The sequence below is a fragment of the Pituophis catenifer genome, unplaced genomic scaffold, assembly GCF_029215685.1.
Source record: "Pituophis catenifer annectens isolate HBS135680 unplaced genomic scaffold, rPitCat1.0.hap2 SCAF_2, whole genome shotgun sequence".
Classification (NCBI taxonomy): domain Eukaryota; kingdom Metazoa; phylum Chordata; class Lepidosauria; order Squamata; family Colubridae; genus Pituophis; species Pituophis catenifer.
The window spans coordinates 146,114,748-146,131,498 of record NW_027256882.1 but is presented as its reverse complement, the minus strand read 5'-3'; the positions used below and the strand labels follow the sequence as shown (position 1 = coordinate 146,131,498).

Here is a 16,751-nt window from a genome sequence, read left to right as displayed (position 1 = left end):
GGGAGTAGACTTCAACTCCCAGAATTCCTCAGCCAGCAAAACAAAGCTGGCTGAGGAATTCTGGGAGTTGAAGTCTACAAGTCTTAAAGTTGCCAAGGTTGGAGACCCCTGTTCTATTGGGTAAGTTTTTTCCCCCTTGGGAGCTTTAAAAAAAATAGTTAATTGGGGTTTTTTTTAGTTGTTCTTTTTTAGACCTAGTCATTTAAAGTTTAGGAAGTTTTAAATTTAGTTTTCATATAAAAATAAAATAAAATAAAATAAAATAATATTTGTGCAGCTTTCCGAGATTTAATGTGTTTCTGTAGTGTTTCACTCTAACTACACAAACACACAAAATCTCACAAAGCTGTATGTGGAATTTTGTGTGTGTAAAGTGTGAAAGTTGTTTTTTTGGGGCTTTTTGTGGCTGTGTGAGGTTCCTGCTTGTTGCAAGGGCCATTTTGGGTCTAGCACAGCTGCTTTTACATTGTGGGTGAGCCAGTTGATGTTTTTTAATTTTTGTTTGGTGTGCGTTGGAAGAGGGGTAGTCTTATACTGCGAGTATAGCCCAAACCCTATATTTTAACAGGAAAAGTCGGGGGTCGTCTTATACGCCCAGTCGTCTTATACGTCGGAAAATACGGTATTTAGTTATTCATCAAAAGCAAAAGCATTTATTTGTGTCAGGTTCAACTTATTTCACAGCAGATTGAGATTTTGGGGTAGATGGGTGAGTATAAGTGGAAGGGTACCAGGACTTTTAATCACATCTGTATTTGAAGTCCCAAAAGGGCCTGGTGGCTCAGCAGACTAATAGCATTGTGATTAACACCAGCTGTCTGCAATTACTGTAAGTTCGAATCTCACCAGGCTCAAGGTTGACTCAGCCTTCCATCCTTTCTAAGGTAGGTAAATTGAGGACCCAGTTTGTGGGGGCAATAAGCTGACTTTGTATAAATATACAAAAGTATGAAGGCTATTGCTTTACGCATTGTAAGCCGCCCTGAGTCTCCGGAGAAGGGCAGCATATAAATCAAATTTTTTAAAAAAATTGCCCAATATTTTCCAGGAGTTACTTGTGATTGTTATAGGCAGCCTTGTCAATATACAAAATGTAAAAAGTGTTGTGTTAGAGATTGAGTTAGTGGCATGATTGTGGTTCACCTTTCTGTAAACATATCCATCTTCCGATTCCCAGTGCACTGAAGAAGCAGTTACATAGAAAATAAATATCAATTGTGTTTAGCTGATAAAGTAGAATTATGAAAGTTGTCACACTTCTAAAGGATGCTTGTCCTGTATTTGTAATTTGATCAATACCAACATTTGTGACACATGCATTCTATTTCTAAAGCTTGATATGAAATATGTTTTTGTCCATGATTTGTTCACTTACATCAAAAATAAACAAATGAATTTGCATGAACAAATCTCTGATAACCAAAATCCGCAGTTAGAATATTTATTTAGAAAATTTATATTGCCGCCTATTCGCACATGGTGACTCAAGGCAGTTTACAAGGACATAAAAGGACATAAAAACACAATGTAAAAGAAATAAAAATAATAAAAAAAAGAAGAAGAAGAAAATAATAACTCTCCTCCCTCCCCCTACCCCGGCGACAACACATACACTCATACCAGCCATTTAATGGACTCAATCCAGCTCTAGGTTCCCCAGGCCCACTGGCAGAACCACATCTTCAGGGCCTTCAAAAAGAGTGTCAGAGTGGGGGCCAGTCTAATCTCGGGGGGGATGTTCCAGATGGTGGGAGCATTGAAGATTGCCAACTGTGTAGACTTATACCATACTTGAGGATGTTCTGAGATTTTTGTGAAAAATTCATCATTTTTTAAAAAATATACTGTTATTTTAGAGCTTATGCTACACCCTATATTATAACATATATCTGTTCCACACTTGCAGGACACTGGCACCAGTTTTCAGGAATCATGGCCAAAGGGGAGTCCAGACAGGCATTTAGATTTTTGAAGTGGGCTTTCTTTTTTCCATCTGACAGAAAATATTAAGATAATAGCAATAGTATTTAGACTTATATACCGCTTCACGGTGCTTTACAGCCCTCTCTAAGCTGTTTATAGAGTCAGCATACTGCCCCCAACAATCTGGGTCCTCACTTTACCAATCTCGGAAGGATGGAAGGAGTCAACCTTGAACCTGGTGAGATTTGAACTGCCAAATTGCGGGCAGTACTGCATTCTAACCACTGTGCCACTGTGGCTAATATAATGGTACATTGATTCTGAAGCTTTTCTGATGATTGCTATTAAGCTTGGCACACCTGTGGTAGATTTGTTTGTGATGAAAGAAGACAGCCAGTTGTCTGTCTTACAATTAAGATACCCATGTGTAGAAACTCTGGGAACATGATTGTTGTGCTATTCAACCTGGAGAAATGGTGGTTGCGATGAGTGATGATGGGATAAGAGAGAACAGTTTGATGGCTATTCCTGTATGTGTGGTGCAGGGCTTGATTTTCCCAGCCCCACCCCCATTGGACATTTGCATGAAGACTCAAGGAGATATAATTTGAAAGTCTGAAGTTTAATGTTAATATCATGATGATATTCAGTGTTACCCCACTAATCCAGACTGGTGATGTAATTGAGATCATATCTCAGTGCTGGAGGCTGTGAGAACAGACATAAACTGAACTGTAGCAAGATGCTGTTATTATTTTTCTGTTGAGGTTCTCTGTCTTCTCCAGTAGCTTCTTTGGATTGCAGAGTAGCACCCCGATAGAGCGAGTACATAACTTGGTTTTTTTTTCTGGAGTCATGATTCCTGCTAGAAGAAATCTTCATATGATGACTTCTGCCCTTTAGTCTAATCAGTTTAGACTACTGCAATCTGCGGTAAAAGGGGCTGTCTTTAAAGATCACTTGGGAGCTGCAATTGGTTCAAAGTGCAATGGCCCTGTGACTTACCGTATTTTTCGGCATATAAAACGAACATTCTCCACAGCTGAGAAGGAAATCTCTGGAATAGGATTTGCTGATATTTTTCTTCCTTTGAAACAGTCAGAGTTTCTAGATTTTCTTTTAGTAGTTCTCTTTACATATATTATGTTGTTTTTTATTTTAAGTAGATGCATATGTAATGAAACCTCAACATACATTTAATAAATATAATGATACAAAAAAAAAACATGATTTCCAAGATAAATACCTTTGAAAAAACACAAATGGAATGCAATAAAATCTTCAGCACTTTAAGCCCCACTGTTTTTGTTTCAATAAATAGCACTTGAGGCTTTTAGATTTTATCAGGTGTAAAATTAGATTGTTCTTCAATGATACAAGATTTTCATAGAAAGCTGATAAAATTTTAAATGACTAAATTTGTGGTTATTTTTTTTTTTTATGATCTGTATTTATCTGCTTGTTACTTTACTGATAAAACATGCTCGACTCTAATTTTTAACTGTTAATGGATAATAGTTTTAAAGATTTTGATGATGTGAAAACTATTACATTATCTGCCATGTCTGTTATGAAATTATGTATTCTTTCTTGCTTTGTAGATGGAAAAGGTAGAAGCAGATCTTAGCAAATCAAAATCTTTCCGTGAGAAGCAGTCAAAAGAGTTCTCCTGGCAGTTGGAGGAGCTGAAGCAAAAACAAGAACAACAGGTTAGTTAATTTTAAGAAAATGTTTCTTAATATTTTGCATGTTGGCGCTAATTACTTTATACTGTCTTAGCTGTTTCCTTTTTATCAGTGATCTTGGAAGCCATTGATCTGCTTTCAAAGTGGTTCATTAAGTCACAGTTATAACTTTCTTCTTCTTTTTTGTACTTGAGCAAATAGTTTTAATGTATCTCCAAAGTTTTTAAACTTTCTGGTTATACAGAAAAGCATAACCTATAACCGAAATTCTTATAATGGAAGTGAAATTATTTCCTCTATATGCTCATCTGATTTTGTTGAATAAATGAATGAACATTACCTTTTTGGTAAAAAAAATATTGCGTTTACGCATAAGGTAAGGTATTTGAGAAATAGGTAGAATAAGAGGAATGGGGAGAATAAGAAGAATAACAAAACATTTTAAAGTCAATTTAGTCCAGTTCAACAAATAATATAGATAGTTTAATCTGGTGCTACATTGAGATACCATATATATCGCAATTATAGAGATGAGTAGCTTAATTTTAGGACCTTTTTTTTCTTCTATAAATGTGACAAAACAAAAAAATCCTCAACAATGGTAGAAAATGGATTTGAGTCTGTTTAATATTTATTATTGATATGAAATTAGCTCATTATTATAAGATAAAATAAGATAAAAATCCTTTATTTGTATAAGCATTTATAACAAAAAAAGCTTTTCATAATATCTGTGACAAAGTATATCAAAAATTCAAACTGTTTCCTATTGAAATCTTCTACAATAATATTTCTCCTTGTCTTTGTTCCAAAAACAGAATTTGTTTTTTGAAATCTCAAACTAAGGATACAGCCATATTGCTCATGGGCAGATGTTCTAGGGATATAGGTTACATTGGATTACTTGTCTTGAGCAGAGTGACTTATCTGACTTCATTGATGAAATTCCCATCTTCCACTGCTGGACTTTCCCTTTCCTTGCAATAAATTGCTATTTTAAAGATACAATTATAGGGGAATATTCAGAAATGGACAATTGTTCCTAATTCTATAGGTCTCTAGATGTAAATAAAATAGTATTGAACTGTGTATGGATAAACTCCTTTTCGCTGCATGTGAGGGAAGGAAATGTGTTGAAAAGAAAAAGACTGGGGCAGAAGAACAATCCAAAAATTACCCCCCCCCCCCCACACACACACACCTTTCTGAGTGTTTTTGGTAGGACCCTGGATTTTGTTGGAGCTTTCTACATTGGAGATGGGATTGTAACAGTTCAGTCTCTTCCTTCATTTATATTATCTTTTTTTTTGGCATGAAGTTATTAGACAACTTTATTGCAAACCATTTTTATACATAGGGTTTTTAATGCTCTCTCTAATCCTGCTTCTGCTTTCTACATTTCTTTTTTTATTAGTGTCAAAATTCATGTGTGTTACTTAGATTCTAAGATAGCTTTATATTTTGAAACTTGTCATGCTTTATATTGTATGCATTCCAAATGCTGATTGAAATAGTCAGTTACATATGAAACATTAAGACACAAAAGCTTGTTTCTTGCTCTGCTCTATGTTGAGGATTGAATGAAAGGTAATGCCTCCTTGTTTATAACTTTGAAAGGAACTATATGTCCCTAAGAAAGATTGCGATTACTGTCTAGTAAAATATAAAAGTAATCACAGTCTTTCTCACCATTTTTCTGCTTATGATGAACAAGTTTCTTGACGCTATCATGAAAGAGCTCCCGACAGTCCTTTCTACTTCAAATATTCAAATACTTTGTTAGATCAAACAGGTGCTCACTAAAGCAGTTGTTCCCAACCTCTGGGCGGAAACTGACTAGTATGCCATGAGTTGTTTGCAACCAGGCCATGGAAACGGGCGAGCATGTGTGCGAGCAAGTGCATGCCTGCTTCATTTGCATGAGCGACGGTTGCATGTGCACGCCACTGGCGCAAATGGAACTGCGTGCACACTTGTCACCTGCTCACATGAACTATCTGATGAGTATTCATTGCAAGCTTCCGTTTCACGAAAAATAGCAACACCTCTCAACTTTTTCTCACAACTTCTTATCTACTGAAATGAAAAAATAAATGTGATAAAGAACATGTCAGAACTTCTAGTGTTGTCAATACTGTAATTTGTTGGCAATTTACAACATTGGAAGCATTACTTTTCTTTCAACCTTCAAATACAACTTTACAAGTTCTATGAATATATAGGCTCGGAAATGTTATAGAACTTGAAATATATAACGTGAACATTTCAGTATTACAATCATTTTGTGTTGTATTAATTATGAAATACAAAATATTATTAGGATAGCTTTTATAATCCTTTTTCTATTGGAATTTCCTTTGAATTCAGTTGATAGGGTGATTGTAAAACTTGCATCATTTCACAGAAAATTCTTAAAATTGATCATTAAGTTATAATTTTGATTCAAGTATAGATATAAAATGCATTTGCCTTAAAGCTTCACATTAAAGAGCTTATTCTGTATGAGGCCTCATACAATCTTACCAGTATCTTTTTCGTTCAAAAATATTGCAAACATTCCTTGTAGATAAAATTATCATAAGCGCCCCATATATAAAAATTCTAATTTTGCATTTGAATTTTCTTCATGTTTATGGGTTCAATTTTTCCTCCAGGCCACTGGCTATCTGTGCATAAATGCTAATGTGATAAATTGGAGCAAATCAATATTTATTTGTTTATTTAAAAAATGTTTAACCTGCCCAATTTCTCTGAGCAATATACAATACAACATATAATATTGTTGTATTTAGCCATGATCCACTTAATTCAACTTTCTGTGCAAACTTTATTGTGCCAAATTCCTCTAGAAGTTCATAGACATTTGAAAAGTTAATGATAATCTCTTCACTATTACCAGATAGTATTTATAAATATAAAATGAATCCTGGTATTTTACTATTTAATCATTGTTGCATAGTTTATTTTGCAATGACAATAGCAATGCAGGGCCATAGTTTGGAATTATCTGTGCAACAGAATACAAATTATAATTGTAAGTTTTATTTATGATATTGTAAGTTTGTTTCTGCAATTAATTTTCTTCGTGAGAGAGAGCTTGTTTTATCAGAACCTGGACGTTGCTTAATTGTATCCCGGTCTTCAAGACTATAGAAAAGAAAGTCCCTGAGGGTAGGCGAGTGTTCCATAAACAAAGTTCTTGCCTAGACAACTTCTCATGCTTTGTATCTTTCATCCTTCCAAATTTGATTCTGGCTGTCCATTTCTGTCATCTTCCCATCTTCAGGTTGTGAGTAAAGCCCAGCTACAGCAAGCGATCAGTTTGCCATGTTCTATGATGTTCAGAAATAGCTTCACCTTAGTTCTTCCATGTTGCTTCTTCATGAAATTGCTGAGTAGAGTCCTCAGAAAGTTATTATTTTTCCTTGTTGGAATTGACCGTGGTAATGTTATTTGGGTGTTGGCCAGGATAATAAATTGGATGAGGACCTAAAGTTTGAGACTTAAACCAGCCAAGCTGGCCCTAGACTGGATAAAAAGAGCTCAAGCTCTGGTGAAGTTAATTTGTTTGTGTTGTCCATTTGTCAAGTGCCCACTTGACCATTTGCTGCTATGGAGCTAACAAGGATTAGAAAGATAATCTACAAAGGAAAGTAATGAAATAATAAAACATGAAATGTGCCGGAGGCTAGTCACACAACCCTTACAGTTTCAAATGGGCCAGTGATTGATGAAGAATCGGATCTTCAATTTCTTTTAAAATTGGCAGGGTTGGGACCAACTGAATTTGGAGTGTTTAATTCTGAATTATGTTTATACAATTCCAAATTAGCAATATCTGGATTTTCACAGATAAGGCACCTTCTTATTTTGTATCTTGGAGGGCGACAACAAGAGAGAATGCTTTCTCAGTGGTGGCCCCAAATCTATAATATTTTCCTAAATAGTTTTCATAGCATCTACATACCTGTTGTTGTTTTTTATGCACAGCTAAGATTTTTCACCATAAGCTTTTCATTTAAGATGAATTAATTTAAATCCTGATGTTATTTTTTGTATTGCACTTCACTATATTTAATTTTATGGATTATTACACTATGAGAAATAAATAAGACAATAAATTATATAGCCCAAGTAATCAAATATAAGATGCGACATGCCTATTTGTTCTTTATTACTTACATGCTGGACACACAATGGAAATAGATCATAAAAATCCAGAAAATAAATTAATTGAAGGATTTGATGTGTTGCAGTGGTACAGATGGATGCAGTTTATTATCAGCCATAAGGATTATGCAGTGTCTCTTAGATACCTTTCTAGCATAGTGTAACAGAAACGTGTTTGGTAACCATAATGGTTATGTCAGCTCTAAAAACAATAATAATTAGAAGCATTTTCCAATTTTCTTAAACTTCCACATTATTGAGCATAAATTTTATATACGTCTCATATATGTTATATTTTAATGTTTCATTCATCAACAATTTTGGAAGCACACATATACAAAAATATCCAGATGCCAGAAAAAATGCCTGTTTTGGCCAGAGAAAAGTGGAGTTGATTAGTATTAGGGATGAGAAAGAAAAAGCACACTAAAGATAATAGCTTAATACAAGTAGTCCTTGACTTACAATTGCAATTGAGTCAAAAATTTCCATTGCTATGCAAGACAGTTGATAAGTAAGTTTGTTTCAATTTATCACATTTACTTCTTGCCCCAGTTCTTAAGTGAATCAGTACAGTTAAGTTAATAACATGGTTGTTAAGTGAATCTGGCTTCCGCATTGATTTTGCTTTTCAGCAAGTCACAAAACATGACCCTGGGACACTGCAACCCGCATAAATATGTACCAGTTACCAAGCATCCAAATTTTGATCACATGGCCTTGGGGATGCTACAATATTCGTATGTTTGAAAAATGGCCATAAGTCACTCTTTTCAGTGCCATTGTAATTGCAAATAGTCACAAAATGAATGGTTGTAAGACAAGGACTACCTGTAATAGTGCCAGATATTCTACTGTTGCTACCATATTCCTGGGAAACACCAAAACTGATTTAATACATACCTCTCACCTTTTTCCATATTTGCGGAATAATGAATTTAGTGTACATAAAGTTTCAGGAATAGAAAAATAGAGCAAAAATATGTGAATCAGAGAAAAGACAATAGCTATTGTCCTAAGTTAACTTTAAAATCAGGTATCCAGTAGGCAGTTGAGTGGGCAAAGGTAAGAAGCTGTTAATGGGTACTAGTAATTCCTTTTTTTTTTTGGGGGGGGGGTATATGTTTTATTTGCAGTTTTAACAACCAATATATTTTGTGGATAGTGTAATGACTGGGTCAATACATTTTTTACACAGTGCTGACAATAATAATATAATTACATATACATAGTTTTTATCTTCCAACTTCTTACCTTAATATGCTCATTATAATTATAATATATTCTTTTATATATCAATACATATATATATAATACTGTTTTCCCAATTTGTACTTATTCCCCCCCCCCCCACTTTTGGGATTCTTTATATTCACTTCTTTATCTTTAAACAGTACTAGTCTCTCTTTATCGCTTTCTCAAAAAATATATTTAAACATCAATTACATTTCTTCGTACAATGTATTTGTTGACCCCTGTTAAGTCTTTAATATTTTAAGTATTACTCAAATTCCACCATATTTCCGATATCTCAGTTTTCTATAAACACCAATAAAACAAATTTTTAATAAAATTTAATCGATCCCGGGATTATATCTCTAAATCCCCTGAATTTGTAATCCTTAAAACCTATGGATTCCAACACATTTTTTACACACTGTTTTACACACTATCAGTAATAATAATATATTTAAGTATGCCTAATCACAAGTCTTCCACCTCGTAACCTTAGTATATTTGTGGTTATAATAAATTCTGTTATATATCTATATATGTGTATACTATTTTATACTTTCTATTTGTTTCTATTGGTTTTTAATACAATCACAGTATTACAAGATATGTCTCTATCCGCCATCTTTCAGCCTTTTTAAAATTGACTTTTTGGTGATTCTTTTATATTTCTCTCTTGGGATCCTATATTTCTTTCTAACATTTCTACATAGACTGAATGTTCCCTCTGCCTTAAACCTCTTATCTCCTGCTGCTGCATCATTTGGACATCCATCTATAACCCTTTCATTATTTTTGGGAAGTTTTCCTTTTTTTTCTCTGTGCTATTTTAAACTCTTAAGGAATTATCTATTTGATTCTTAGTATTCATTGTTATTGTCTTTTCATTGTTTTTGTTTTCTTGTAGCTTATTTTGATTTGTTTCCTCCACTACTCCTTCTGATTTCTCATCTGTCTTCTGAATATTTTGTTCATCTTTTGCCACCATTTGTTGAGGGTCTTCTACACTCACTTCTTTATCTTTGAACAGTCCCATCATCTCCTTATGATTCTTTGTCACACTTTCATAAAAACTTTTAGCCATCATTAACATTTCTTCATAGAACTTTATTGTCTCCTGCTGAATCATTCTGTACCAAATTAATATATTAAAAATTACTGTGTATCTTTAATATTCCAGTGTAATATTCTGTGTATCTTTAATATTCCAGTATCCAAATATCTAAAAACTCAAAAAAGTCAATTATTACTAAAGTTTATCAATCCCAGAATTAGTCCTCCAAATCCCCTAGCTTTCTAGTCCTTAAAAGCTATAAATTTATACTTTATAGTCTTTAAAACTATAAAACTATAAAGTTTCCAGTTTACACCTTCCCAATTGTCCAAATTTTAATGTCTTATTAGTCTTTTCTTTTTTCTCTTCTTTTTTTTTATTGCTTTTCTTCTTTTTCTTCTTCTTTGCCTCATAGGATGATCTATCCAATAATGTTAGTGAATCAATTCCAGCTTGGCCCACCAGGTTTCCTCAAATCTTTCAAATCCACCTTTCAAGAAACAGTTCAATAAGGTTTTGGTATTTATAGTTCAGTTTGCTTTAAAAATCTTCTAACAGCTAAGTAGATATTTCCAAGCCTCCAAATTGCCAAGTAAGATAAAATCAAGGTCAAATAGTCTTCCAGGTGTTCTTTGTTTTCTCTCTTTTCTTCACTTTCATTCAAATTTCCTATATTGCAATAATCTTCCTCCTCCAGTAGATGGCTTCCCTGCTCCCAGTTCCAGCATTCAACAGAGTGTAAAAGTCAAAACAGCTGACTGTCAGCCATTCAGGGGGGGGGGGGGGTGTTAAAGATAGAGTTTAGAAAAGCAATTTCTCCCAATAATCACTTTTCACAATGTTATTAGACTTTTTCCAGGCTTCCTAGGGTTTTAAACATCCTTTAAATATTTCTTTTGTATCTGAGTCTTTAAGCTTTAGTTTTTCTCTTTAATTTTTAGTCTTTAATCCTTCTCCATAAATCCAATCGCTGCTTTCTTACTATTTGGAGATTTTTTTTTTTATAACTTTTAACTTGGGTTAAATCTTTGAGGTAAAAATTGGAAGTTATTTCACCCAGTTTCACTGCTCTGTCCATGCATTGCTCCAGCACAAAATCTTAGTGTCCTGGTTGTCCCAGCTTGTGACAGACCAAAATGGCCGTTGTCCCTGCTGCCATTTAGGAGAGCTTTCTTCAGGGTGATTGATGAAGAGCCTCTCCTTTCTTCACCACCCCTCCAGGGCAGCTTAACCCCGTAGGGTTTCCTAGCAAGCAGTTGCCAGCTGCATTTCATGGAGCCCCATGGACCTCCGCTATTTTCCAGCTGTTCCTGCCACGACTTCAACCAGAAGTCCTAGTGGTTCCTATTTTTTTATATTTTGATTTCTACAAATCAATTACTTATCATTTATGTCATTAACAGTTGGTAGTACTAGATTAAATTATCCTTTTATAAAATATAAAATGTAAATCTTGTTTTGCTCAATTTCTAGTGACATGCCCATGTCACTCTGGTGATACGTCCAGGTAGTTTTGGCAGAAGTATGGAAGCAATTTGCTATTGCTTTCTTCTGGATTCCCCCACCCCTCCAATCTAGCCTATAATCATGGTATACCTTGGTGAAATTACATTCTAGAAGTAACTAGGTATGAGCCTCCTTATCTTCTAACACCATCACAGGACGACCAGATACTGACTATCATCTTGGAATATTTCAGTTAATTCTGGACAGAATGTGATCCAAACAGAACAACATTGGTACACAATTAAATGCATACTTCCTCTATATCTGCAGTTGTTTAAAGATTCAAACTAAGAAAATTATGAATATGGCAGTTGTAGTTTTGACATTTTGCTAGTTCATTCAGTATTGTAACGTTGTTAACCCCTCCCCTCTCAGTGATTGATTCATTAGATTTATTATATGTTGGCAGTTCAATTCATAAACAGATACTTTGATCTTCTAACCTATCTACTTTTAACATCATGAGTTCCTCTAGGCAACCTTCTAGGCATATTTGAAAGTAAAGATAATTCACTCTTAAAAGGATGGGAAAGCTATTAAATCTGTTCAACACTTTCAGCTAGAAATTTCCACTGTGGTAACCTTGTTAATTGAGGTTACATGGAACCATTGAAAGCAAAGGAAGATCAGAAAGACCCAAGAAAAATCTCCACTAGCAGTGCCTCAAAACTGGTCAAATCTGGAGAGTGGAAACCACACATTACTGCTGAAAAAATTAGCTAATACCTGAATAGTTGTATATAGTTCTACAATTTGATGCTGCTTATAGAAAAATGATCTGCATGAGAGAGTTCTCATTAAAAACAACAACAACCCTTTTCTGGTCAAATCACAAAACATTTGTTTACATCTATAAAGAAAACCTTGATAGACCTAAAAAAAATTGACCTGTTTATCTTTTTTTTTTTTTTTAATTTGATTTATATGCCGCCCTTCTCCGGAGACTCAGGGCGGCTTACAGTGCGTTAAGCAATAGCCTTCATACTTTTGTATATTTATACAAAGTCAGCTTATTGCCCCCACAAACTGGGTCCTCATTTAACCTACCTTAGAAAGGATGGAAGGCTGAGTCAACCTTGAGCCTTGGAGAGATTCGAACCAGCAGTAAATTGCAGGCAGCTGTGTTAATAACAGGGTGCTTTAAACCACTGTAGTACCAAGGCTCTTTTAAGCACAATAGTGACTATTATGTTTTAGAATTGTGTGGCAGCTACCAGTAGAGAAAATACTGTATATTGTATATAATATATATACACAGTATATATATTTATGTACAATATATATATTGTATATAATGTCCCACAGACAATGAAGAATTTGAAGCTGGGAAGAAGTTAGATAATTCAGCAAGATTGAGTCCTAAAACATACCTACAATCAAGTTTGAAGTAGTTAAAGGAAAGAAAGATAAAATGTTAATACTGATCTTCACAATCCCCAGATTTTCATATTATAGAACATCTGTGCAGAGATCTTAGGCAACTGCAAATACATAGTAAGTATGCATTTAACATTTGCAGAGAGATGTGATGTTTAAATTTGTACCAAGTAGAGGTTATATCAATTACTGTTCACTTAGGAATTCACTGAAACATATTGTTTGATTGGAAATGTTTAAACTTTAACATCCAACTGAACAGAGTAAAGATTGGAGAAGGAAAGAGAGAATTACTTCTAAGAAATTATGTTGACCACTCTCGGTGGCCTAATAGATTAGCATTGATAGTGCTAGTGCCATTTATTTATTTATTTATATTCTGCCAAGGAAGTCAGTACTGTCATTTAAGCTTAAAGATCAGGTACATCTTCCTACTCTTAGAAGTAATGATGTCCTTTTTCTTGGTTATATATGCCCTCTTTCATAATTTTAATATTTTGCTGACTACAAAAATGAAAAGTGCATGGTAAAGTGAAGGCTGACATAACTTTTTATGTTTCTTTCAGATATTTTTCTTATTTTAATAATACTTCATATTTTTAGTAATAAATTTAGTTGGTTCCAGGGAATTGGAAAGTAAAAGTTAATTGGACAATCACAGAATTAATTGGGGAAGGAAAAGTTTGCAGTTTTAATCAGGATTTTTTTTTTCAAATTAAAAAGTATAAATTCAATTATGGTTGGTCTGTTTAGAAAAAGGGTAGTAATTTTCCTTAATTTATCTTGCTTTTCACAGCAGTGGACATTCAGTTGTAAACAAGGAAAACTATATTCTGCTAAAAAAGAATGTATAATACTCAGGCCTATTTGACAAAAATGTTTAAAATAATCTGATTTTAATTATATCACAAACCTTAGTAAAGTATTAACAATCAATAAAGAATGTATCTTTATTCAAAAAGCTGCAGTTTCAACAATTTGCTTTATATGGTATTAGGCCAAGTATATATTACCCACATATTTCCAGTTGAGAATAATTTGATTCCATAAGATTTTTATGAGATTTAGATATTCAGAATATACATGGAAAATTTATATACCCACACCAAGGTGACAGTTATGGAGAATGCTTTTACAAAAATGAATGCTATCTCTTTAAGATAAGATGCCTCCATGCTTTGTTCACAAAAACAAGATCAATTATGAGCAGATTTCCTACTGCTGCTCTATTTTATTTTTTTGAAGAGGAGAGATTCTCACGCTAAATATATCCATCGTATTCCTGATAACAGCCTTTTCTTCTTATCCTGAAATCCACCAAAACTGAAGAAAAATTCAACTGACTGTTCCTAGCAGCTGTGTGGCCCGGAGTTCACGAGGAAAGCTGGCTTCCTGCAGTTCCCTATTCACCACCTGCTTCAAAGGCAGCCTAGCTAGCTATAGTTTGCCGGCCAGGTAGGGTGCCATTGTGCACAGTCTGGGAGGATTAGTATTAAAGCTGCAGCCACCAGGCCCTTGGTCTCCAGCTGCCATTCAGTCTAACATGGAGAGGCTAAGCCTGGCCAGGGTCATCGTATCCAGCGTGCTTTGAACAGGCAAAGGAGCTTCCTGAGAATAGAATCTTCTTGGCAATCATGGTGCAAGCTTGCAGCACAGCAGGTGCCTCCTAAAACACGTACATTTGTTTGTGCTGGGGTGCTACAGTTTTTTTCATTTTCATAGAACCTTTTCATTTTAAAAATAGTGGGGGAATGTTGACAAAAAGTTTATATAGACAGATATAGATATAGACATACACACATATACACATTCCTCCATTCATTCATTCATTCATTCATTCATATCGGGTGGACTTTTATTTTGGAGACGTTTGTGCACCCATGAAGAGCGGAAGAGACAATTAACCATTTTTAATCTGTATCACTGCTGGATTTCGGGAACGTACATCCAATGTGACAGGGATTTTTTTTTCATCCCCCTGGTGTACTGACATTCAGTATTCGAGATTTGTTGAATTTGTCTCGTTTTTATGAATAGCACCTAAAACTTAGATTTTTTCCCCCACTTTTTTTTTTTTTTTTGCAGGTGAGGTAACGATGACGTAAAAATAATGGTAAAAACCTACGATGAAATTGTGGGGGTGAAAAAAAAATTAAGCAGTAAGATGAGTTGTCATGACGACAGGGATGTTCTGTTGATGAACTGTACTCCTCATTGTCCAATCAGATAGTAGAGCTGAAGCTGGAGCACGAACAGGAAAAGACGCACCTATTCCAAGAACATAACACAGAAAAGGATTGCCTGGTCCGAGACCATGAACGGGAAATAGAGAAACTAGAAAAACAGCTTCGGGCTGCCATGACAGACTACGACAATAAAACCCAGGAATATAGGAAACGAGATGCTCAGGTAATAACAGCATTTCAAAAATAATGGGATTGCCTTTTTTTTTTTTTAATCCCCTATTTTCCAGTGTTCTTTTTGCTGCACGCTTTAATCATTAAAAAAACTGGCACCTAAACATAATTTTCTTTTTCTATTGTATTTTCATTACCGCCCCATGTTCCTGCCACTACTAAAAAAGGCTTTCAAAAAAAAAAGGGGGGGGGACCCACAGGTAGCCAGATTAAGAATCACATGGTGTGCAATAATTTGGCCTATTATTTATAATTTTGTCTCATTTATTGTCATGATATATTTAAGAAAAACCGTTATTTATTTCCTGTCTATGTATCTGTAGTAAACCCCTCCCCTTTTGACTTACTCATTGATTTTTAAAATAAATAACCCAGCAATCAGCCTATATATTCCCTGTACTTAAGTTTTTATTAATTTTTTAATGATGTTTGGGGATTATTAATATTTTATTTTGCACGTGATTTGCTAAGGATTTATTTTAATGATAAATATATGGGAAATTATGAATTGTTGATTGCTTGCCTTTAGATAAGATTTTTAAATGTGTTTGTGGGTGTGTAAAATTTTTGTATCTATATATTCATACATAAACATATATTCATTCATGCATTAAACTATATAAGCACACATACATTAGGTTATGTGTACACATATGTACTTATAACAAACATATATCTCTTCCATTTTTATGATAACTGTTAGAAGCCATTTACCAGAGTAATTCCCAGATATGGTGTGTTTAATTGCTCAAATGCACAGTTTAAATCTGCATTGTTGATATGGAAAATTTTCTTAATTGTTCCAACTAAAAATATATAACCTATGCCCGTTGTTTTGAACATAGTTCTTTATCCAGAATAAATATACTTTAAAAGGCCTGAAGCGAAGACACTTAAAAATTGAAAGTAATAGAATAGGAAGACAATGACTGCTTTAGCAGTTCTCAATAGAATAGTTTGAATAATTTGGTATAAAATGTGGATAATTATTATCATAGTTTAATATATATATTATACATAAACACACATGTAGGCATGTATACACACATATATACGCACTTTGGAACCTTTTCTCCATAATTGAAGGAAAAAACATCTCATGTTATTTTCTTCACTGCGAATTCATGAGTTATTGAAAAAAGTTAATCATTTATTTCATTTGCACCATGTCAATAATACAATCCAGAAAGAACAAGGAATAGAAGGGAAGAAGGAACTGTGCTCAGTTTTTATATTTATTAGTCAAAGAATATGTTACATTCATGTTTAATAACAAATGTATACTTCTTAAAAGATAGATAGCTTCTTCTTCATCATCAGTCTTACTATATTTCCGTATTTATAATTTGTATACATTTATGATATAGGTGCCATTTACCTTTTTAA

General features: G+C 34.0%; 1 protein-coding gene across 1 annotated transcript in view; it reads left to right on the top strand.

Moving 5' to 3' along the window:
* CEP112 (centrosomal protein 112) overlaps positions 1 to 16,751 on the top strand; it is a 276,604-nt gene that overhangs the window by 109,208 nt on the left and 150,645 nt on the right. Inside the window, exons 19-20 of the mRNA XM_070934742.1 lie at positions 3,525 to 3,632; positions 15,175 to 15,357. Of these exons, the coding sequence (XP_070790843.1) occupies positions 3,525 to 3,632; positions 15,175 to 15,357 (291 nt within the window). The remainder of the gene's footprint in view (positions 1 to 3,524; positions 3,633 to 15,174; positions 15,358 to 16,751) is intronic.